The following is an 18757-nucleotide window of genomic DNA, read 5'->3' as shown; positions in this document are numbered from 1 at the left end:
ATCCTACATTAAGTTAGCTCTCCTTAGTGTCCTCTAATCTGTAAGTTTTTCAAGCTTTCTGTTTTTCACGAGGTCGACACGCCTCCATGTCCGCTGACCCAGGACAGGCCACTGTCTCCCACAATGGCGCTGACGCTGCCTCTCAAATTTATTTGACTTCAGGCCCCTTTTTGTGGGGAACATTTTTTTTTTTTGGTACTAGGGATCGAACTCGGGTCCTTGCACTTGTGCAGCAGGCAGCGAAACCACTGATCTAAATTCCCAGCCCTCGTGGGGAACATTTTACAGGATTAATGTTCATAGAGCACAATTTGAGAAATGTCATCCAATTAAAATTTGTAACTGATAGGCATTTAGCAAAGGCCAGTTTTTAAAATAATATTGAATGCTTTTTAGAGTCTTTTAAAAACCTTACAATATAAACACACACTATTTAATGTAAAAAAATTAGAAATACAGTGAACCACAATACATTTTAATAATCACGTCTCTTGTTTTGGTCCTCATATTGACTCTAGGCTCCAGGAAGTTATACTGGGTTAGTTTTAGGTTTAAATCTTCTGTTTTGTTTGAAATAGGGTCTTACCATGTTCATGCTGGCCTCAAACTCACATCCTTCTGCTTTAGCCTCCCTAGTGCTGGTATTACAGAAATGGTCCACCATGCCTAGCTTTTAGGTTTAAATCTTAAGGAAGGCTGGCAGCCTCCTTTTTATGCTTTTTATAACCCCAAGCCCAAAATAAGGGTCCAGGCCAAACTGATGGAGCAATTAGGGGAGAAAACCCTTAGTCTTTTTGTTTTCATGCCGGTTTTGTCTCCCTAGTGTCTAGATCGAAGCCTGGGAAATCATAGTTACAGAATGAAGGAGTGAGTGAATGAAAATGCATAAGTGAATTATAGGGATGCTGCATGACTTTTGTTCCGTTATGACCTGCTATAGTCATCCATTTCCTAGTTGACATGTTACTACAGATAGATGGAATGAAATAGCTTGTTTTGTTGGTAAAAATTTTTATTGTGGTAATATTATTTGACTGTATTTGGAAATGCAGATTTTTTTGTTTTCAAAACCAGGGTTTCATACATGCTAAGCATATGGTGTACCACTGAGCTATACCCCTAATCCTAAATTAAAGTTTTAAATTGAAAATTAAATTGAAGTTATATTGGGGAATAATTTTTTTTTCTGTTTTTATGATAAAAAAATGCTTTTAAAAAGCTATTATACTTATCTCCTATACTGTGTAGCACTATGGGAAATTTTGGACCTTTTAATATCTTGGTTATATTTTAAATCGAGAATGGTCATTTTAACACAAAATTATCATAGATTATGTTATATATGCATTTATTTTTTCAAAGTTTTATATTCAGTATATTAAGAATGTAATTTTTTGTTTTAAATTACTTGCATTCTTTAATTTTATAGGTCCATTCAAAAACTTGGTGAATTAAATATTGGAATGGATAGTCTTGGTAATGAGGTATCAGTGCTCAACCAGCAGTGTAATGGGAGCAAAGGCAATGGATCTAATAGTTCTTCTATGACTAGTTTTGCTACACCACCCCAAGACACCAGTCAGAGGTTAACGCGTGATGCCTCAAATATTCTCACAAGTACTCCTCAAAACCCTGGATCAACAAATCACATCCCTTTGCTTGAGGAGTCACCTTCTGGAAACCAAATGTAAGTGCTCAACTTTGTAAAACCTGGAAATACTAACTTCTTACTAAATAAAATTGAGCTTCTCTTTGGGGCCTTAAAAAGAAAAGTATTTAGAGCTCACTACCTCCAAAAGTTTTTTTTAACTGCCTTCATGTATCTACATTCTACCAACTTCTGAGTCTGTTTATAGTCATATTTTCCTTTTGTTTTTCTTTTTGCTTCCTTACCACCACCAAAGCAATTCTTTAAGCAATTTTATAAGCAATCTTACTCAGACATCGTGAAGTTTTAGAGTGTATCTTTTTCTTGATTTTCTTTTTTTCTTGCGGCCGGCATCTTTCAACAATCTTAAAACTCTCAGACTTTCAGTGCACAGGAAGATGTTTTATAACGTAGTAGAATGATTGCAGGAAAACAATTTTGGCAGCTCTGACAATGCTAGCAATTGAAGACTTTGCATGTTTTCACTGCCAGAAAATTTTTATCTTATTGTCATTAATAAACAAGTGTTAATTTATGCAATGGAAAAGGTTAAGGAGCATTTTCTTTTTTTAAAATTTTAGTTCATTAATTTTTTATTGGTACATTTTAGGTATACAATATGCTGACATTCATTATTAGGAATTTGTACCTTTACATAAAATATCTTGGCTCTTATTTTTTTCTCCATTCCCCTGCCCTCCCTTCAACCCCTCCACTCCTCTCTATTTACAAAGACTTTGTTTCTATTTTTAATTTTTCTCATATTTATTCCTTTCCCTTCTTTCCTTTCCTCTATTCTTCTCACTTCCCCTTCCCTTTTGCACCTTTTCTTCCTATTTCACATTATCTATTATACATTCTGATCCTTATTCACACTTTCAGTTTCTTATACCAGAGAAACTATTCAGTATTTACACACAAGTGTCCTATTTATTTCACTTAATAGTATCCCCTCTATGTTCATCCATTTAGCTGTATATGTCTCTAGTTTCTTATTTCTATGGCTCAGTAGTACTCTATTTTATATTTTTAAAAACCCCACATTTTCTTTACCCAGTCTCCAGTTGATGGGCAGTTGGGCTGTTTCCAAGATTTAGCTATTACAAACTGTGCCACTATGAACATGGGTGCACATATATCACTGTGGAATGATTCTTTTAATTCTTTTGGGAAGATACCCACTAGGGTTAAATGGGACCTCCAATCCTAGTTTTTTGAGGTATCTCTATACTGATTTCCACAGTGGTTGCATCAGTCTACACTCCCACCAACAGTGGAGAAGGGGTTCTTTTTCCCCACGGCCCTGCTAGCATTTGTTATTGGTTGATTTCTTGATAGTAGTCTTTCTTTCTGGAGTGAGGTGAGATAAGAAAACAATCCAAAAATTCATTTGGAACAAGAAGAGACCTAGAATAGCAAAAGGAATTCTAGGCAGCAAAGACAAGGTAGGGGGTATCACAGTCCCCAACCTGAAACTATGCTACAAAGCTACTGCGATAAAAACAGCATGGTACTGGCAAAGAAACAGACTGAGGACTGGTGGAAGAGATTAGAAGATGCAGAAACAACTCCAGACACACTCAGCCACCTCATCTTCAACAAAGGAGCCAAACACCCTCACTGGAGGAAAGATAGCCCCTTTAATAAATGGTGCTGGAAAAACTGGGTTTCAACTTGCCAAAGATTAAAGCTAGACCTATGGGGCCAGGAATTTAGCTCAGTGGTTCCGGCGCCTGGCTTGCAAGCGCAAGGTCCCGAGTTTGATCCTTGGGACCAAAACAACAACAACAACAAAAACTAGACCTATATCTCTCACCATGCACTAAACTAAAATTGAAATGGATTAAAGATCTAAATATTAAAACAGAAACACCAAACTGGCTGGAAGAGAGGTTAGGTAGAACTCTTGAAGACATTGGCGTAGGAAGATTTCATGAACAAAACCTCAGTCGCACATGAACTACCACAAAGAATCAACAGGTGGGATCTCATCTTATTAAAAAGCTTCTGCACAGCAAGAGAAACCACCAACAGTGTGAAGAGACAAACCTACAATGTGGGAAAAAAGTTTTACCCGCTGTTCCTCAGACAAAAGTCTTTTATCTGGAATATATAAAGAACTTAAAAAAAAATCAGACAACTGAAATTTAAAGACCCAATCCAAAAATGGGCATCTGAAATGAACAGACATTTCTCAGACAAAGAAATAGCAAATAAACATATGAAAAAATGTTCAACATCACTGGTCATTCGAGAGATGCAAATGAAAACAGCACTGAGATTCCATCTCACCCAGAAAGCATTTTCTTCTATTGTTAACATAGACCTTTTTTCATGGTGGTTCATTTAAAATATGTGTAACTGGCTTTTAGCACTTGGATGTTTATAGGAATTAGCCTTATAATTAATATCAAAGTACTTTTACTTTAGAACATTTGTTTCTCTAATAGTACTTCTTCATTACAGTTTGCATATAGTTGTTTTGATTACTCTCAAACTAGAACTTAAATTTTATTTATTTATTTATTATTTTTTGGTATGGGGGATTGAACTCTTTGCACTTGCAAGGCAGGCAGCAGAACCACTGAGCTAAATCCCTGGCCCTAGAACTTAAATTTTAAATTCAAATTTAAATTTTTATCAATATAATATGCATACATGGTTTTAAAAAACAAGTAGTACCCAAAGGCTTAAAATAAAACAATCATCTATCCTACCCAACTTTGTCCATTTTAAAAATTTCCTGTTAGTTGCTATTTTCAAGCCATTTGTGTGTTTCTTTTGCTGTATATTTCCACATTTCTGAATAACATGCTTCTGTTACCACTTTTATTATCCAGTGATTCCCTATCCTCTTTACCCACATTATACTTTGTCTACTTCTTTCATATGTATGTATATATTTTTTTTCTTCAAATCACTATTCAGTGTTAACGTTACTATGTCCTTGTGATTATTATTTACAGCTGGGTCATATAGTATAGTTACATTTCCTTCTCATACAACTACTTATTATATGAAATTGCCTTAATTTGGTGTAAACACATGCTTAATTTCTTAGTATCTGTTTTTATACTCTGCAAATGCTTTGACAACTATAAAAATCATAAAACTTCTCTCATTGTAGTAAAAAAAAAGTCCAGTAATTTCTTCATTTCATTTCTTTCCTCCTGGGAGATTTCTCTCCAGGATCATTCTTGCTTCACTTTATATTTATGGCTCCTAGACCATTTCATACAGGCCTGGAGAATCCTGGCCTCACCATCTTTTTCTGGGATTTCTTTTGCCTCTTCCCTGTGTTGGAGCCTGTTTGTAGGATCTCTCAGTTTACTGAAAAGGGATATATCATAGGTAAAGTTTCTGAGACCTTGCTGTCTAAAAATGTGTTCAATGTATGTCATACTTGATTTGTTAGTACAGAATTCTAGGATGGAAATCATCCCTCAGTATTTCAAAAGGCACTGCTACAGGATCTTCTAATCTCTTGTTTTTTTGTTTTGGATTTCTTTGCAGTACTGGGATTGAACTGAGGACTTCACACGTACTAGGCAAGTGGTCTACCACTAAGCTACATCTCTACGAATCCCCCTTTTTGGAGACATAGTCTCAGTTGCTCAGGCTTCAGTATTCTTTTTAAGTGGTCTGATGCTATCTTAATTTTTGATCCTTTGCATGAGGCCTGTTGCTTTTTCTGTTTTGGAATTTTTCAAGTCTTCCTTTTTCCTGATATCTGTGTGAAGTATATCATGTGAAAGTAATCTGTTTTCTTTCATTCTGAATAGTATTCCGAAGTATTCATGCTGAATACTTCACAGACTTTTTAAAGCTGGAAACTTAAATTTTGAGAAATTGAATGTATTATTGAAAAATTATTTCTTCATCTTCATTTTCAATTAATTTTTTTCTGCCATCATATTTTCTTTTTCTAAGAGCTCTTATACTCTAAATTTTTCTTTTTAAAAAAATAGCTTATGGGGCTGGGGATTTAGCTCAGTGTTTCCACCGCCTGCCCCGCAAGCGCAAGGACCTGAGTTTGATCCCCAGTACCAAAAAAAAAAAAAAAAAAAAAAAAAGAAAGAAAGAAAAAAAGAGAATCCATGGATCTGAAAAATAGCTTATGCTCTTGTTTCCAGGATTCATTATTTCCTCATGTCTGTAAGGATTATAATTATATTTTTGTAGCTTTATTCCCTGAATTGCTTTTCTCCTGAGGTCTTTTTTCAGTTTTAGTCTGTAGTTTTTATTTGGGATGTTTTCTTTAAGTATCTGGAAATTTTAGGCTAAGTGAGTAAGACATTTAAGAAAAAAAGAGAGAAGCTGGGTGTGGTAGTACACACCTGTAATCCCAACACTTGGGAGGCTGAGGCAGGTGCAGGAGAATCACCGTGAGTTTGAGGCCATCCTTGGCTACTTAGTGAGTTCAAGGCTGGTCTGCACTACATGGCGAGACTCTGTCTCAACAAACAAACAAACAACAACAACAACAACCCTGCCCCCAAAAAGCAAACTTACTGGAAGGAAGAGCTACTTATAGGTGGATTTGTCTACCTTTGGGCTCACAAAAGTCAAAGTGATTGAGTGGAAATAATGTTTTACTAAGGAATCCTCAACTGTCAGTTTCAGTTAGTTTTTCTCCTGGGTCAGATAATTTTCCGCAACAGCAGTCCTCCAGGGTCCTGCTTGGGGTAGCAAGCAGTAAAGCATTACAAACAGGATGCTGGAACTAAGCAAAAGAGGGGTACTTGACTTCTCACTGTAAAATGTGTGGACTTAATCTTTTTTCCAGAATGACTTTTCATCTCCTCCTTACAACTGTCCTTGGTATAACTGAGTCCAGGGCCTCTTAAATGTTTCCAGAATGTTTGAATGGAGTTAGCAAGAATCATTTGCTAAAAGGAAAAACTAAAGATTGAAGGAGTACATTAATTTAGTTTTGTTTTGCTATTCAGAGTAAACTTTACTTGAATTTCTGTTCCCACAGCTCTACAGAACATTCAGTCACTAAGCCATCCCTTGGAGATTCTTCAGGGAGTCTTTCACGGTCAAGAGGGGAAGAGGTAATACTTGGGGAAGCAGCGTTTAGTGTTTTCATCTATACTTGCAAATGTTGTCAAGTAATTCTTACTTCAAATAAACCATTTTTAGAAAAGGTCTGTCTGTCTTTTCTCTCTTTTTCTTTCTTCTTTCTTTCTTTCTTCCCCTCCCCCTTCCCCCCTCCCCCTTCCCCCCCCTCCCCTTCCCCCCTCCCCTTTCCCCCCTCCCCCCTTCCCCCCTCCCCCCTTCCCCCTTCCCCCCTTCCCCCCTTCCCTCCTTCCCCCCTTCCCCCCTTCCCTCCTTCCCTCCTTCCCTTCTCTTTCCTTCTTTCCCTTCCTTTCCCTTCCCTCCCTCCCCTCCCTCCCCTCCCCTCCCCTTCCCTGGGTTCAAACTCAGGACCTTGTGCTTGTCAGGCAGGCGCGGCACCACTGAGCTACATTCTCAGCCCAAAAGCTCATTATTATTATTATTATTATTTTTGGTACCAGGATTGAACTCAGGACCTTGCACTTGACAAGCAGGCAGCAGAACCAAGCTCATTATTTTTAATATGGTATTTACCTCAGGGTAGAGCTCTCACTGGAGTAAGCATAGAGGTTGCTTTAGAAAGCACTTTTTGTATCAATGGCCCAGTAGTGAGTGAGTGGGCACATTAACTGGGATTCTAACTGGGATTCTGCGTGGTTCTCTGAACTTTGTGATTTATTTGTTCAGGTACCTCTGTTGGCCTTCTCATCAGTATATGTGTGTTTTGCTTTGGAACCAGATATCTCTTCCTAATATCTTATTTTCTCTAATTCAGAATTTAACCCCATAAACAAAATTGTTTTTTCAGATGCTTATAGGAGGTCAAACAAGTAACATAAATGAAATCAATCATTTTCATAAATGCATAAGAATATTTGTCCCTTGCACAGAGAAATATGTAACCCCAGTGTTTGTAGTTCTTTTGATTTTTAAGAAAAGCTAGACAGAGATTTTCATGTGAAATTTCCTAATTTATAAATAGCTACAAATTTTTAAAAATTTAAAACACTTGAGAATGCCAAATAAAATCAATTTGTGTGGCTTTTGCTATACAGCAAGTATTGGTTAGTAATTATTAATGTGCTGTAGGCCATACAGTCATTCCTCTGCCTTACTCTTATCTTCTCCTTGCTACTCACTTCCGTCTGTGTGGATTGGTAGAACATGTAGCATTTCTAGTCAGATGTGTATAAATAACAATTCAATTGTATAAGAAAAACTGTGATAACAGTTTTGCCCTCAGTTCTCCCAGTGACGATGTATTGCATGGATACATAAAAGCCTAGGTGGAGCCAGCCATTCAGGCACATGTCTATATTCTTAGCACTTTGGGCACCTGAGGCAGGAGGATCACATGTTCAAACACAGCTTGGTTTACTTAGACCTGTCTCAAAATTAAAAAAGGGCTAGAGATGTAGCTCAGTGCAAAGGCCTGGGGTTCAATCCCCGGTACCACAAAACAAAACAACAACAATAAGAAAACACAAACACTACAATTTGGGTCACAGGAGGTTTCAATCTCTTCACTGATAGTTATTAAAGTCCCAGGGCTCTTGGGATACAACCAGAGCCGAAGTGATTTGCCCTTCTGAGTGCACTTGACATTTATACTTCCCACAGACAGGGTTTGGATGAGTTTGTTAACCCCAGTCTGTCTGGAGTTCCCTGTTCCAGGCCCAGTCAGTCATGGTCAAGGTGACAGTATGCTTTCAAATGACACCAATAGCAGGAGTTGCACAAGTTTTTATACAGAACTGTTTCAACTTGTCTCTTTAGAAGAGAGCTATGAACAGATAGTTCAAAATGAACATGAAATTCAAATAAAATGTTCTGATTAAAATCATTTTTATAGTTTTAGAACAGCATTTTACAACTTCAGTTTGAAATATGAAAGTATTCATTGCTGGAGATAACAGTAAACTTTCTTTTTTAACCTTAAGTGGTTTAGTAGTCTTCCTTTCTTCCTTATTTTCCTCTCTGCCTCCTTCCCTTCTTTCTTTCCTTACATTCTTTTCTTCCTTTCTTTAATGCAGAAATCTCACTTTCTTGCCCAGCCTGATTTCAAACATCCTTCTGTCTCAGCCTCCCAACTAACAGCTCAGCTACATTCTCTTCTAAATACAAATGATACTGTTATTTTTGTTAGAATGTCTATATATATGAGCTATTTTTTCCCCTTTAGATAAAGAGAACTTAATAAGGAAAGGGCCAGGGATTTAGCTCAGTGGTTCCGCTGCCTGCCCTGTAAACGCAACGACCCGATTTCAATCCCTGGTACCAAAAAAAAAACCAAACCCTAAATAAAAAGAAAAATAAGGGAATGCATATTTAATCTTATATTTTGCTTTAATCAAGAAAAATTTGAATGATTATGAACTGTCTGACTTTGGTTTAGCAATGATTAACATAAAACAAAAACATTAGGGTTAGTTTAGATTTGTTACATAAAATATTATAGGTAATAAATGTGAAGTGAGCAAACAGGAATAATACAGTTCAAATGAATTTAAAATGGGGTAAAATGAATTCTTTCAAATTCATTTTTTTCATAGGATGACTTTTGTATTCATTCTTCCCACAGGATGACAAATCAAAAAAGCAGTTTGTTTGTATTAATACCCTAGAAGACACACAAGCTGTTAGAGCAGTGGCTTTTCATCCAGGTGGTAGTTTATATGCTGTTGGTTCAAATTCAAAAACTCTGAGAGTATGTGCCTATCCAGAAGTAATTGATCCAAGGTAAGAATAGATGGTTTGTATTACCATTCAGTTGTGTTTCAAGTCTTCCTTCCTTTAAGCTTTATTTTTTAATTTTTAATGCTTAGGAAATATACTTTAATCATCAATTTTATGATTTTTCCCCATAAAAATTTTAAATTAAAGGTTTAGTACTCTAGTCTTCCTTATTTCTGTGACTTTATATTTTATTTTTCATCTGAAAAATCTCTTACATTCCAATTCAGTTGTCTAAGATTAAAAAGAAAGTAAGGCTGGTTACAGACTAAGGAAATAAACATTTCTTAAAATGGCTTCAGAGAACTATATGAAATTGCTGATATTTGACCATTTCAAACCTACAAAAATTAAAATTTTATTTGATTAATGTAACAGTGATTTAACCCTCTTGTTTTAACAGGTTATGGGATTTGAGAATAAGGCATATGTCTTTAAAGACATATTAAAAATAAGCTGGGCATAGTGGTGCATGACTATAATCCCAGGGCTTGGGATGTTGAGGCAGGAGTAGCACAAGTTCCAGGTCAGCCTGGACTACATGGTGAGAACGTGTCTTAAACAAATGAAAAGGACATGCTTAATATTATTTATAGCTCAGTGATAGAGTGCCTGGCATGCACTGAAAAAAATATATATATTAAATATAAGGCTAGGGATGTAGCTTGGTGGTAGAGCAGTTGCCTAGCATGCATGAGGCCCAATGCCCAGTACTGGGGAAAAAAGGAAAAAAAGATATAGTTGATAAATTTTATGATGTGTGAAATGAATGACACAAAAGGAATAGTTTTCAAACCAGTAGACAAAAACACACAAAAGGCTATAATCTTTAAAAGTTTTAGTATAAAAAGTGCTCCATGTCACAGTATATTTTAGCCTTTTTTAAAAAAACTGCTCAAGACATTACCTAGTTTAGGAAACAGAATAATGGGATTTTTTCAGTTATTTGCACTTTTTTTTTTTTTTTAGCTGTCTCTATGTCTAAAACCAGCAGTTTTGACTTTTAGACTATGATAGTATTTAAAGATTGGAAGAGGAATACTAGGGCCTAAGTTAGGTCATAGTGTTGTAATTATTAGTGCTCATTGTGTATTAAGTAGAAATACATGAGAGAGAAAAGGCAGAATTCTAGGTCAGGGAGTGGAAAATAGCAATAATTATAAAGGCAGAGCCAAAGACTTGTATGTGTAGAGTTAACCTGATTTTAAGTTAGCTATTTCTCAACTTTTTTTTTTTTTTGGAAGTATTGCTTTTTTATGTTTATTTTGTTTATGTAACTGATACTACAACACTGCTTTAATTAATGTTCATATAATTTCAGTGCTTCATAGCGTAAAACCTACATGTGAATCATAATAGTTATTTGCTACAGAATTTCTGTTAATTTATTTCAAAAGTTTTATATCAGATTTGGACCCTGGCTCAATATATTTTTGTTTATAAAATAATTTTCACTAGTTTCAGCCCCTACTGGGAATATAATGTTACTAGTTTAAAGTATACATTTGGTTTCTATGCATTAGAAGTTTATTTATAAACTTTCTCTCTAAAATGAATAATTTGATATTGAATAGAAAGATCTGATAAAAATTGTGCACATTTATAAATTCACAGTTTTACCCCACCACAACTTATATGCTGCTAAGTGAAGGCCTGTGGCTTAAAGTTTTGTCACATTTATAGTCACATAATTTCTCATGGGCATGGATTTTCAAATGTTGATTAAGGTGTGCACTCTGACTAAAGGCTTTCCTACATGCATTACATTTGTAGGGTTTCTCTCCTGTATGTGTTCTTTCATGTTGATTAAGATGCGTCCTCTGGCTGCAGGCTTTCCCACAAAAACTATAATTGTAAGGTTTCTCTCCAGTATAAAGTCTATGATGTTCAGTAAAAGATGAGATGCGGCTAAAGGCTTTCCCACATTGATTACATTTATAGGGCTTCTCTCCAGTATGGATTCTCAGATGCTGAGTGAAGGAAGAATGTTGACGGAAGGCTTTCCCACATTCATTGCATATAAAAGGTTTTTCCTGTGTGAATTCTCTGATGTTGAATAAGATGTATTCTCTGGCTGAGTCTTTTCCCACATTCATCACACTTACAGGGTTTCTCTCCTGTGAGCACTGTCTGAGGTTGGGTATGAGACAAATTGTGGCTGAAACCCTTTCCACATTCACTGGGATTTTCTCCAGTATGAATATGATTAGTGAGAACACACTGATTGAAGATTTTCCCACGTTCATTATATTCATAAGGATTTTCTCTTACATAGTTTCCCTGGTAATAAATCAAGTCTGAATTATGTTTGATGCTATTTCCCGGTGTGTCATAATTAAGGGGTATTTTAATTGAAGGAACCCCCTGATGTATAATAAGGTTTGAGTTCATTTTATAGTTCTCTTCAAATTTGTTACCTTTAATGCTTCTTTCTTGTGTAATCTTTTGATGGATGAAAGATACTTGTCCCAAATGTCTCTGCTGGTTTTCTTGGTTAAATTCAAACTGATAATCAAAATCCCAGAGTCCTCCTAAGATGGAATACCAGAAACTGTCTTCTGTTAGTCTTTCCATAATGATGTCACAGGTTTGATTTTTATCAGAAGTATTCTGGTTTAGAGTTGATTTTTAAATTTTAGGTCCATTATCCTCATCTAGGTGAGCTCCCACAGGGTAGCCTCCTCCTCTCATCCACACCTCTTCCTGCTCCAGCTGAGTGATCATTGCTGGCTTATAAACCTGATGCCCCAGAGCAACCAGATTCCTGTAGTTCTCCAGCATCAGGTCTCCATAGAGGTTCTTCTGAGCAGGGTACAGCTGTTCCCACTCCTCCTTGGTGAAGTCCACAGCCACATCCTGGAATGTCAGGGATTCCTGAGACCTGACTCTGTGTGATCCATCATCCATTTCTCTCTCCTTCATGTTCCCTTCCTTTGGGTACCTGCGTTCAGGCCCCAGCAGAACTGCTACACCTCTGCAGTTCCTGTATAGCAGTGTCACCGACGCTTTGTTCTCCTCCAGCACAGCAGCTCAGTTGGAGGCGCAGCTGCACTGGCAGCCTCAGCGTCGCGGTTGGTCCTTGAGAGCTGGTTTTCCAGTCTGAATGTGGCTCCTGCCCCCAGTCATTTATATAGAGACTTTTTTCTCTGAGACTCAAATTTGTCTCCTGTCGGGGATCTCATGAGATACAATTTTAGGTTGAATACTGCCTCTGTGTCTGCCGACCCGGGGACTGGACCGCTGCCTCCCCAGTGGTGCCCGCGCTCCTCAACTTTTTTCTTATGCTGGTACAGATGTTTTGTAGACTAAGGAGAAATTGGCTTTTATGAAGATCTATTTATTTAGCAAATATTTGTTGAACTCCAATGTGCTAGGTTTTAGGGCTAATTGTACACAAAACAAATGTGTTTGTTGACTTTATAGAATTTCCCATTTAGTGGGGAAAATGGAGGTTATGCCAATAAACACAAAAATAAATATATGTGATGGTAGGTATTTTGAAGAAAAATTACATTCTGTAAGAGTAAATTAGGGATGGGGTGAGGTGCAAACTGACAAGTCAGAGAAAGGGCTCTTTGAGGAAAAAGCATCAGTAAAGCTGAGAGATGAGGATGAACAGAACATAACCATGTGGAGAGAAGAGAAAAGAGAATAATAGAGAACATGAATAGGAGGTGAGAAAGAGCTAGGCTTGTGTGTGTGTGTGTGTGTGTGTGTGTGTGTTCGTTCCTGGAGTTTGAATTCAGGACCTTTGCCCTGAGCTACATCTCCAACACCTCTTTTCCTCATTTATTTGAGCTACATTCCTGACCTTTAAAAAAAATTTTTTTTTATATATTAATTGGTACATTTTAGGTATACAATACATCTACATTTATCATGGGGTGTTTGTACCTGAACATGATGTATCTTAGTTCTTATTTTTTCCCCCATTACCTGTGCACCCTTCACCCCCTCCACCCTTCCCTATTTACATAGACTTTGTTTCCATTTTTTTTTCTTTCTCATAATTTTTCCTTAAAAATTTTCTGAGGAATTTATAATGTTGTATTTTGCCAAGTTGCCCAGGATGAGCTTGAACCTGTGACCTTCCTGTCTCAGCCTCCCAGTGTGCTGGAATTACAGGCATGTGCCACCGCACCCAGCTAAAAGTCTGGCTTTTTGAGAAACTGAAACATTCAGATTGGCTGGAGTATGGTGAACTGCAGTCTGATAAGGTGATAGAGATCCACATGAACTTGTGGAGCTTCTTAGCAATCGTGGATTTTATGCTGAGGGCAGTGAGAAGCTACTGAAAGTGAGTGGAGCAAGTGTTGTGACCTCAGTGTATTTTGAGAAGATCATTTTGGCTGTTGATTGAGTGGCAGTAAAAGCAGATATTAGGAGAAAATTAGGAGGGGGTTTCAGTTGATGGCTAGTGTGATGGTACTGGAAGTAGAATAAAATGGATTGTAAAATAAAGGATAAGTAGGAGTTGGTGATGAATTGACTGTATAGCTGAAAAAATCTTTTCATCTGATCTGTTCGCTAGATCAATAGTAAACATTTTGTAGGTATTGAAGATTTATCAATATTTATTGCTGTAATTTTGGAAATTTTTCTTAATTATGAAAATTCTTACTCAGTAGTAGAGACAAGTATACCAAAAAGCATTAGTTCTCAAGATTGTCACAGTTGCTTCATTCATCTTTTTAAAGTATTTTAAAGTAAATCCTAGGTACTATGTCTTTACCCTCATATCCTTTAGAATGAATCTCTAGAAACATGTACATTTTCTAATGTAGAAATGATTATTTTATTGTTATACCTAATTTAAAAATCTTTAGTATATAATAATAGTGTTTTGAATTACGTAAATGATGCTGTTCCTCTACTAAACCAATGTTTGGCTGTTGTTGAAGGCCAGACTCTTGAGGAACGTGGCATTTGGGTCCCACTACAGCAGAGCCTCTGGTGCTCACTTCAGCAACACATGTACAGCACAACCACTGGCACCGCACTCATCCATCTCCTGAATACTTCACCTCATATTTATCACCTCTAGCCCCACTCTATGCCATGGGGCATGCTTAAGCAGCACTTTACCTACCATGTCTTGTTTTCACTGAAGTGGCTCACCTTCCTTCATCTTTTTTTGGTAAAAATTCTCCCTATCCTTTAAGGTCCAGAACTATACTGCACTACAACAGTCTTACAGTATATGGGTGATCATGGTAACATCTATCTCTGCTAGACTTTAAACTCTAGAAAGAGATCTTATGTTCATTCATTTGTCCACTCATTACTTATTTATGGTAGTGGAGGTCAAATCCAGGCATTTACACTGAAGTATGTACAACCCTTTTTGAGTTGGATCTTGCTAAATTGTCCGGGGTGGGCTTGAACTTGCACTTCTACTTTAGCCTCTCAGCATGCTGGGATTACAGGCATGTACCACCATGCCCTACTGCTCATACTAATTGTTTAGTAAAGTTTATTGAATTTTTCTAATTTGGAAGCTTTATTGTCTTTCCCTTTTTATTTGAGTTAAAAATCATGAAAAATACGAGAATTGGAGATTCTTAAAGTTATATATCCTGTTCCCTATGTGATCTGAAGTGAGAGATTAGTGTGATATTGGCTTATAATTACTGTTTGGATTTTAAATATGCTTTATACTTATTTTCTTTTATGATTTAAAAAGCTGTTAAGAACCTGTTCTCTGATACTCTTTTTGCTCCCTCCTTCAAGAACAACCATAATATAGATTGTTATATTAACTAATTTTAGCAAACTAGAAGTTGAAATATCTTTATGTAATTTTTCTTTTCAGTGCACACGATACTCCCAAGCAGCCAGTGGTGCGTTTCAAAAGGAATAAACATCATAAAGGATCCATTTACTGTGTGGCCTGGAGTCCTTGTGGACAGTTATTAGCAACAGGATCAAATGACAAATATGTCAAAGTGCTGCCCTTCAATGCAGAGACTTGTAATGCAACAGGTAGGGCCCAAGTACTGTATATAAGCAGTAGCTATCCTGGCAGTGTATATATTATACCTTCCCCATATTGTACCTCTCTATTGTCTTTAATGAAATCTCAAAATAAAATCTTAAAGGTCTTTTTGTTGTTTTCTGTACAGTTTGATTGTTTAGTAAATTCCTATAGATAGCCAGATGGTATGGTACCTGAACTTCAGAAGAGTATTATCAGAAAAATAACCTTTAGTGGCTGAAAATATAGCTCAGTGGTAGAGTGTATTTGCTTAGCATTCTCAAAGCCCTGGGTTCAATCCTCAGCACCACAAAAAACAAAACAAAATGAAACCCTTATCATAACTACTGGGATTGTGTTAATAGAGTATTTTCTAGAGAGTATCTGTCTTCTGTTTCTTTTTCTTTGAAAAAAAAAGACAAAAACATATAGCTCTCCTTTAGGGATTGTAATAACTGAATTTGTATTTTGATTTCCTTAAATTCTGTGCCCTAAGTAAAGTGAAGTTGATTTTAATAATCTCTAAGTGAAAATATAAACCATGCTATTGTAGTATTATTCTTGGCCAGTTTTGAAGCAATTAAGCAATCTCAGGTTGAGCACATCTTTTTTTTTTTTTTTTTCAAATTCTTACTGCTGTTTCAGGACCAGATCTGGAGTTTAGTATGCATGATGGGACAATTAGAGACTTGGCATTTATGGAAGGTCCAGAAAGTGGTGGAGCTATTTTAATAAGCGCTGGAGCAGGGGATTGTAACATTTATACAACAGATTGTCAAAGAGGACAAGGTCTCCACGCTCTGAGTGGACATACTGGTATGTAAATCAGTCTCAAGTGGTATTTTTGGTATTGTTTAGATGGTGCTTTCCCCCCTCCATTTGTTTTGATAAATGGATTTATTCCATCAAAGTGGATCATTTCAAGAAAAATTTTTATTTCAAAAATTTGAATTGTGAACTTTGGATAACAACACAGTAACAATAACTAACATTGATATTTCTCTTTGTATTCAGTTCCTTTATGTATACATATAACTCTTTAATCTTCACAAACGTGATGTAGGAAGTTTTACCTCTTCTAATACATGAAGAAAGTATGGCTGAAAGGGTAAAATAATTTGCTCAATGTTATAAGGCTAGTAAATAACAGACATGATTCCAGGTCTGTCTTTTCCAAAGCTGATAATGTAACTCCACAAAATAGTTTTTCCTGTATTTCCTCCATAGGAAAGTTGCCACAATTATCATTTCAAATGATAATTTTTTTCAGTACTAATTTTTGGTGTCCCGACATACAGAAAGAGCCTGTTGTGCTAATGGAGTCACCAAAGATTTTTTTTGTTCAATTATATTTTTTGTTGTTGTTGTTTTTCTTTGTTTTGTAAATTTTGTATTTGAGTATAGTTTTGGTGTTGTGCATTTTGCTTAATTTTAATTGTTAATCTATTTGGTACCTGTAGAAGATCTCTAACAGTATATATTTGATCTATCAGACAGTCATTTTCCTAGTGATGAGAAGTACTTAGATTTGGACATGTTGTGGAAAGGTACTTTTCCCACAGCAATAATTGAGTATGTGATCATTTGTAGGGCATATTTTAGCACTTTACACCTGGAGTGGTTGGATGATTGCATCTGGTTCTCAAGATAAGACTGTTAGATTCTGGGATCTTCGAGTACCAAGCTGTGTTCGAGTTGTTGGCACAACATTCCATGGAACTGGTAGGTTTTCCCTTATTTTAAGTGAACTTATGTGAAAAAGAAACTATAAATCACACTAGCCTACTTGTTTCTCCTGTAATGTAGTATATGTGCTGCTGAAGCAAGCACCCTCCTGCAATATAAAGAAAATAGAAACAATGAAATAAATACTTGGCATTTTGTTGATTACTTCTAATTCTGTCAAAACACTTTCATCGGTTAGGTTATTTATAGAAATTTAGTTTAGGAAACCAAGGTCCAAGGTGATTAAATATTATGTCCCCAAACCTGTTAACAGGACAACTTTAAAACTCAAAACTTTAAAAATTTTTTTTTAAATGATGCACATGGCAAAAATTGAAAATGAACAAAAGAGTATACTGTTTTCTTTTTGCTCCTATTCCTTGGTTTCTTTCCCTAAAGGAATAGTTTCTTATTTATTCTTCTAGAAATGTTCTGTAGATACTGAACCAGAAAGTTTGTAGATAACGTAATCTCCCTTCTGTAAATGCACATACATATGGACACACAGATGGTAGCATGTAATACAAATTGTGCTTTTCAAACTCAGCAGTTATCTTGGATGGTTTTGTGTAAACTCAGGCTATATCACCTTTTATATCACCTTTTAAAACACTGATATCTAAAAATAAATAAATAAATAAATAAATAAAACACTGATATCTAAGAGTGACATGGTTTTCTGTAATTGTCTTTATTGTACTTTAGTCTGAATCTTTTTTTTTTTTTCGGTACTGGGGATCAAACTCAGGACCTTCCGCTTGCGAGGCAGGTGGAGGAACCACTGAGCTAAATTCCTGGCCCGTCTTTATTGTACTTTAGAATGCCTTTCTGCCTTCGTAGTTTTTGAATTTTTTTTTTTTTTTTTTTTGGTACCAGGGATCGAACTCGGGTCCTTGCGCTTGCGGAGCAGGCGGCGAAACCACCGAGCTAAATCCCCAGCCCTTGCCTTCGTAGTTTTTAATAGGCTGCTTTATTTTTTTTTTTTTTGGCTTTACATTTTTTGATAGGTATGTTTAGATGTCTTGTTTATTTTTTGACTTTCATGAACCTTTTTCTATACTTCCATTCAAATGAGATATGATTTGCTACAGCAAATTCGAATCGAATAAAAACAGATGTATGATTATTATTTGTGTGTGTGAATATGTGATCATTGGTAGTGTAGTTTGTATTGTTAGCAGAATAAATATATAACACGGTTTCAAGAATCAAACAGCTCTGTAGGGCTTATTAAGAAAAACAGCGTGGGGGTGGTGGTGGATATAGCCTAATGATTTAGCACTTGTGCAAGGCCCTGGTTTCAATCCTCAGCACTGCAAAAAAAGAAAGAAAGAAAGAAAAGAAAGGAAGGAAGGAAGAAAAGGAAAACAGCAATGCCCTTGGAATTGGCTCTTACCTTTCAACTTCTATTTTGTTTCCTATTTCTTAGAGGCAGTCATTTTTAACATTTATAGCATTTTTCTTTTCTTTCTTTTTTGGTACCAGGGATTGAACTCAGGACCTCACACTTGCCAGGCAGGCATGGTGCCAGTGAGCTAGATCCCTGGCCCTAGCATTTTTATTTTGGGTATTTATTTCCATATTTCTAAATAGCAGAATTATAATCATAAGCTTTT

At 36.2% G+C, this 18757-nt stretch overlaps 1 protein-coding gene and 1 pseudogene across 7 annotated transcripts in view; one reads left to right on the top strand and one right to left on the bottom strand.

Moving 5' to 3' along the window:
- Positions 1–18757, top strand: part of Wdr47 (WD repeat domain 47) — a 71834-nt gene that overhangs the window by 45075 nt on the left and 8002 nt on the right. For all 7 annotated transcript variants that reach the window (XM_087213217.1, XM_087213216.1, XM_087213215.1 and 4 more), the window contains 6 exons: positions 1430–1687; positions 6630–6705; positions 9291–9448; positions 15255–15424; positions 16062–16232; positions 17007–17138. In XM_087213217.1, the coding sequence (XP_087069343.1) occupies positions 1430–1687; positions 6630–6705; positions 9291–9448; positions 15255–15424; positions 16062–16232; positions 17007–17138 (965 nt within the window). The remainder of the gene's footprint in view (positions 1–1429; positions 1688–6629; positions 6706–9290; positions 9449–15254; positions 15425–16061; positions 16233–17006; positions 17139–18757) is intronic.
- On the bottom strand, positions 11074–12370 carry LOC110351031 (zinc finger protein 713 pseudogene; annotated as a pseudogene).

The sequence above is a fragment of the Heterocephalus glaber genome, unplaced genomic scaffold, assembly GCF_053883595.1.
Source record: "Heterocephalus glaber isolate CG9 unplaced genomic scaffold, H.glaber_assembly_v1.0 deba00001442, whole genome shotgun sequence".
Classification (NCBI taxonomy): domain Eukaryota; kingdom Metazoa; phylum Chordata; class Mammalia; order Rodentia; family Bathyergidae; genus Heterocephalus; species Heterocephalus glaber.
The sequence above is the reverse complement of the archived record's forward strand: the minus strand, read 5'-3'. Positions and strand labels throughout refer to the sequence as shown.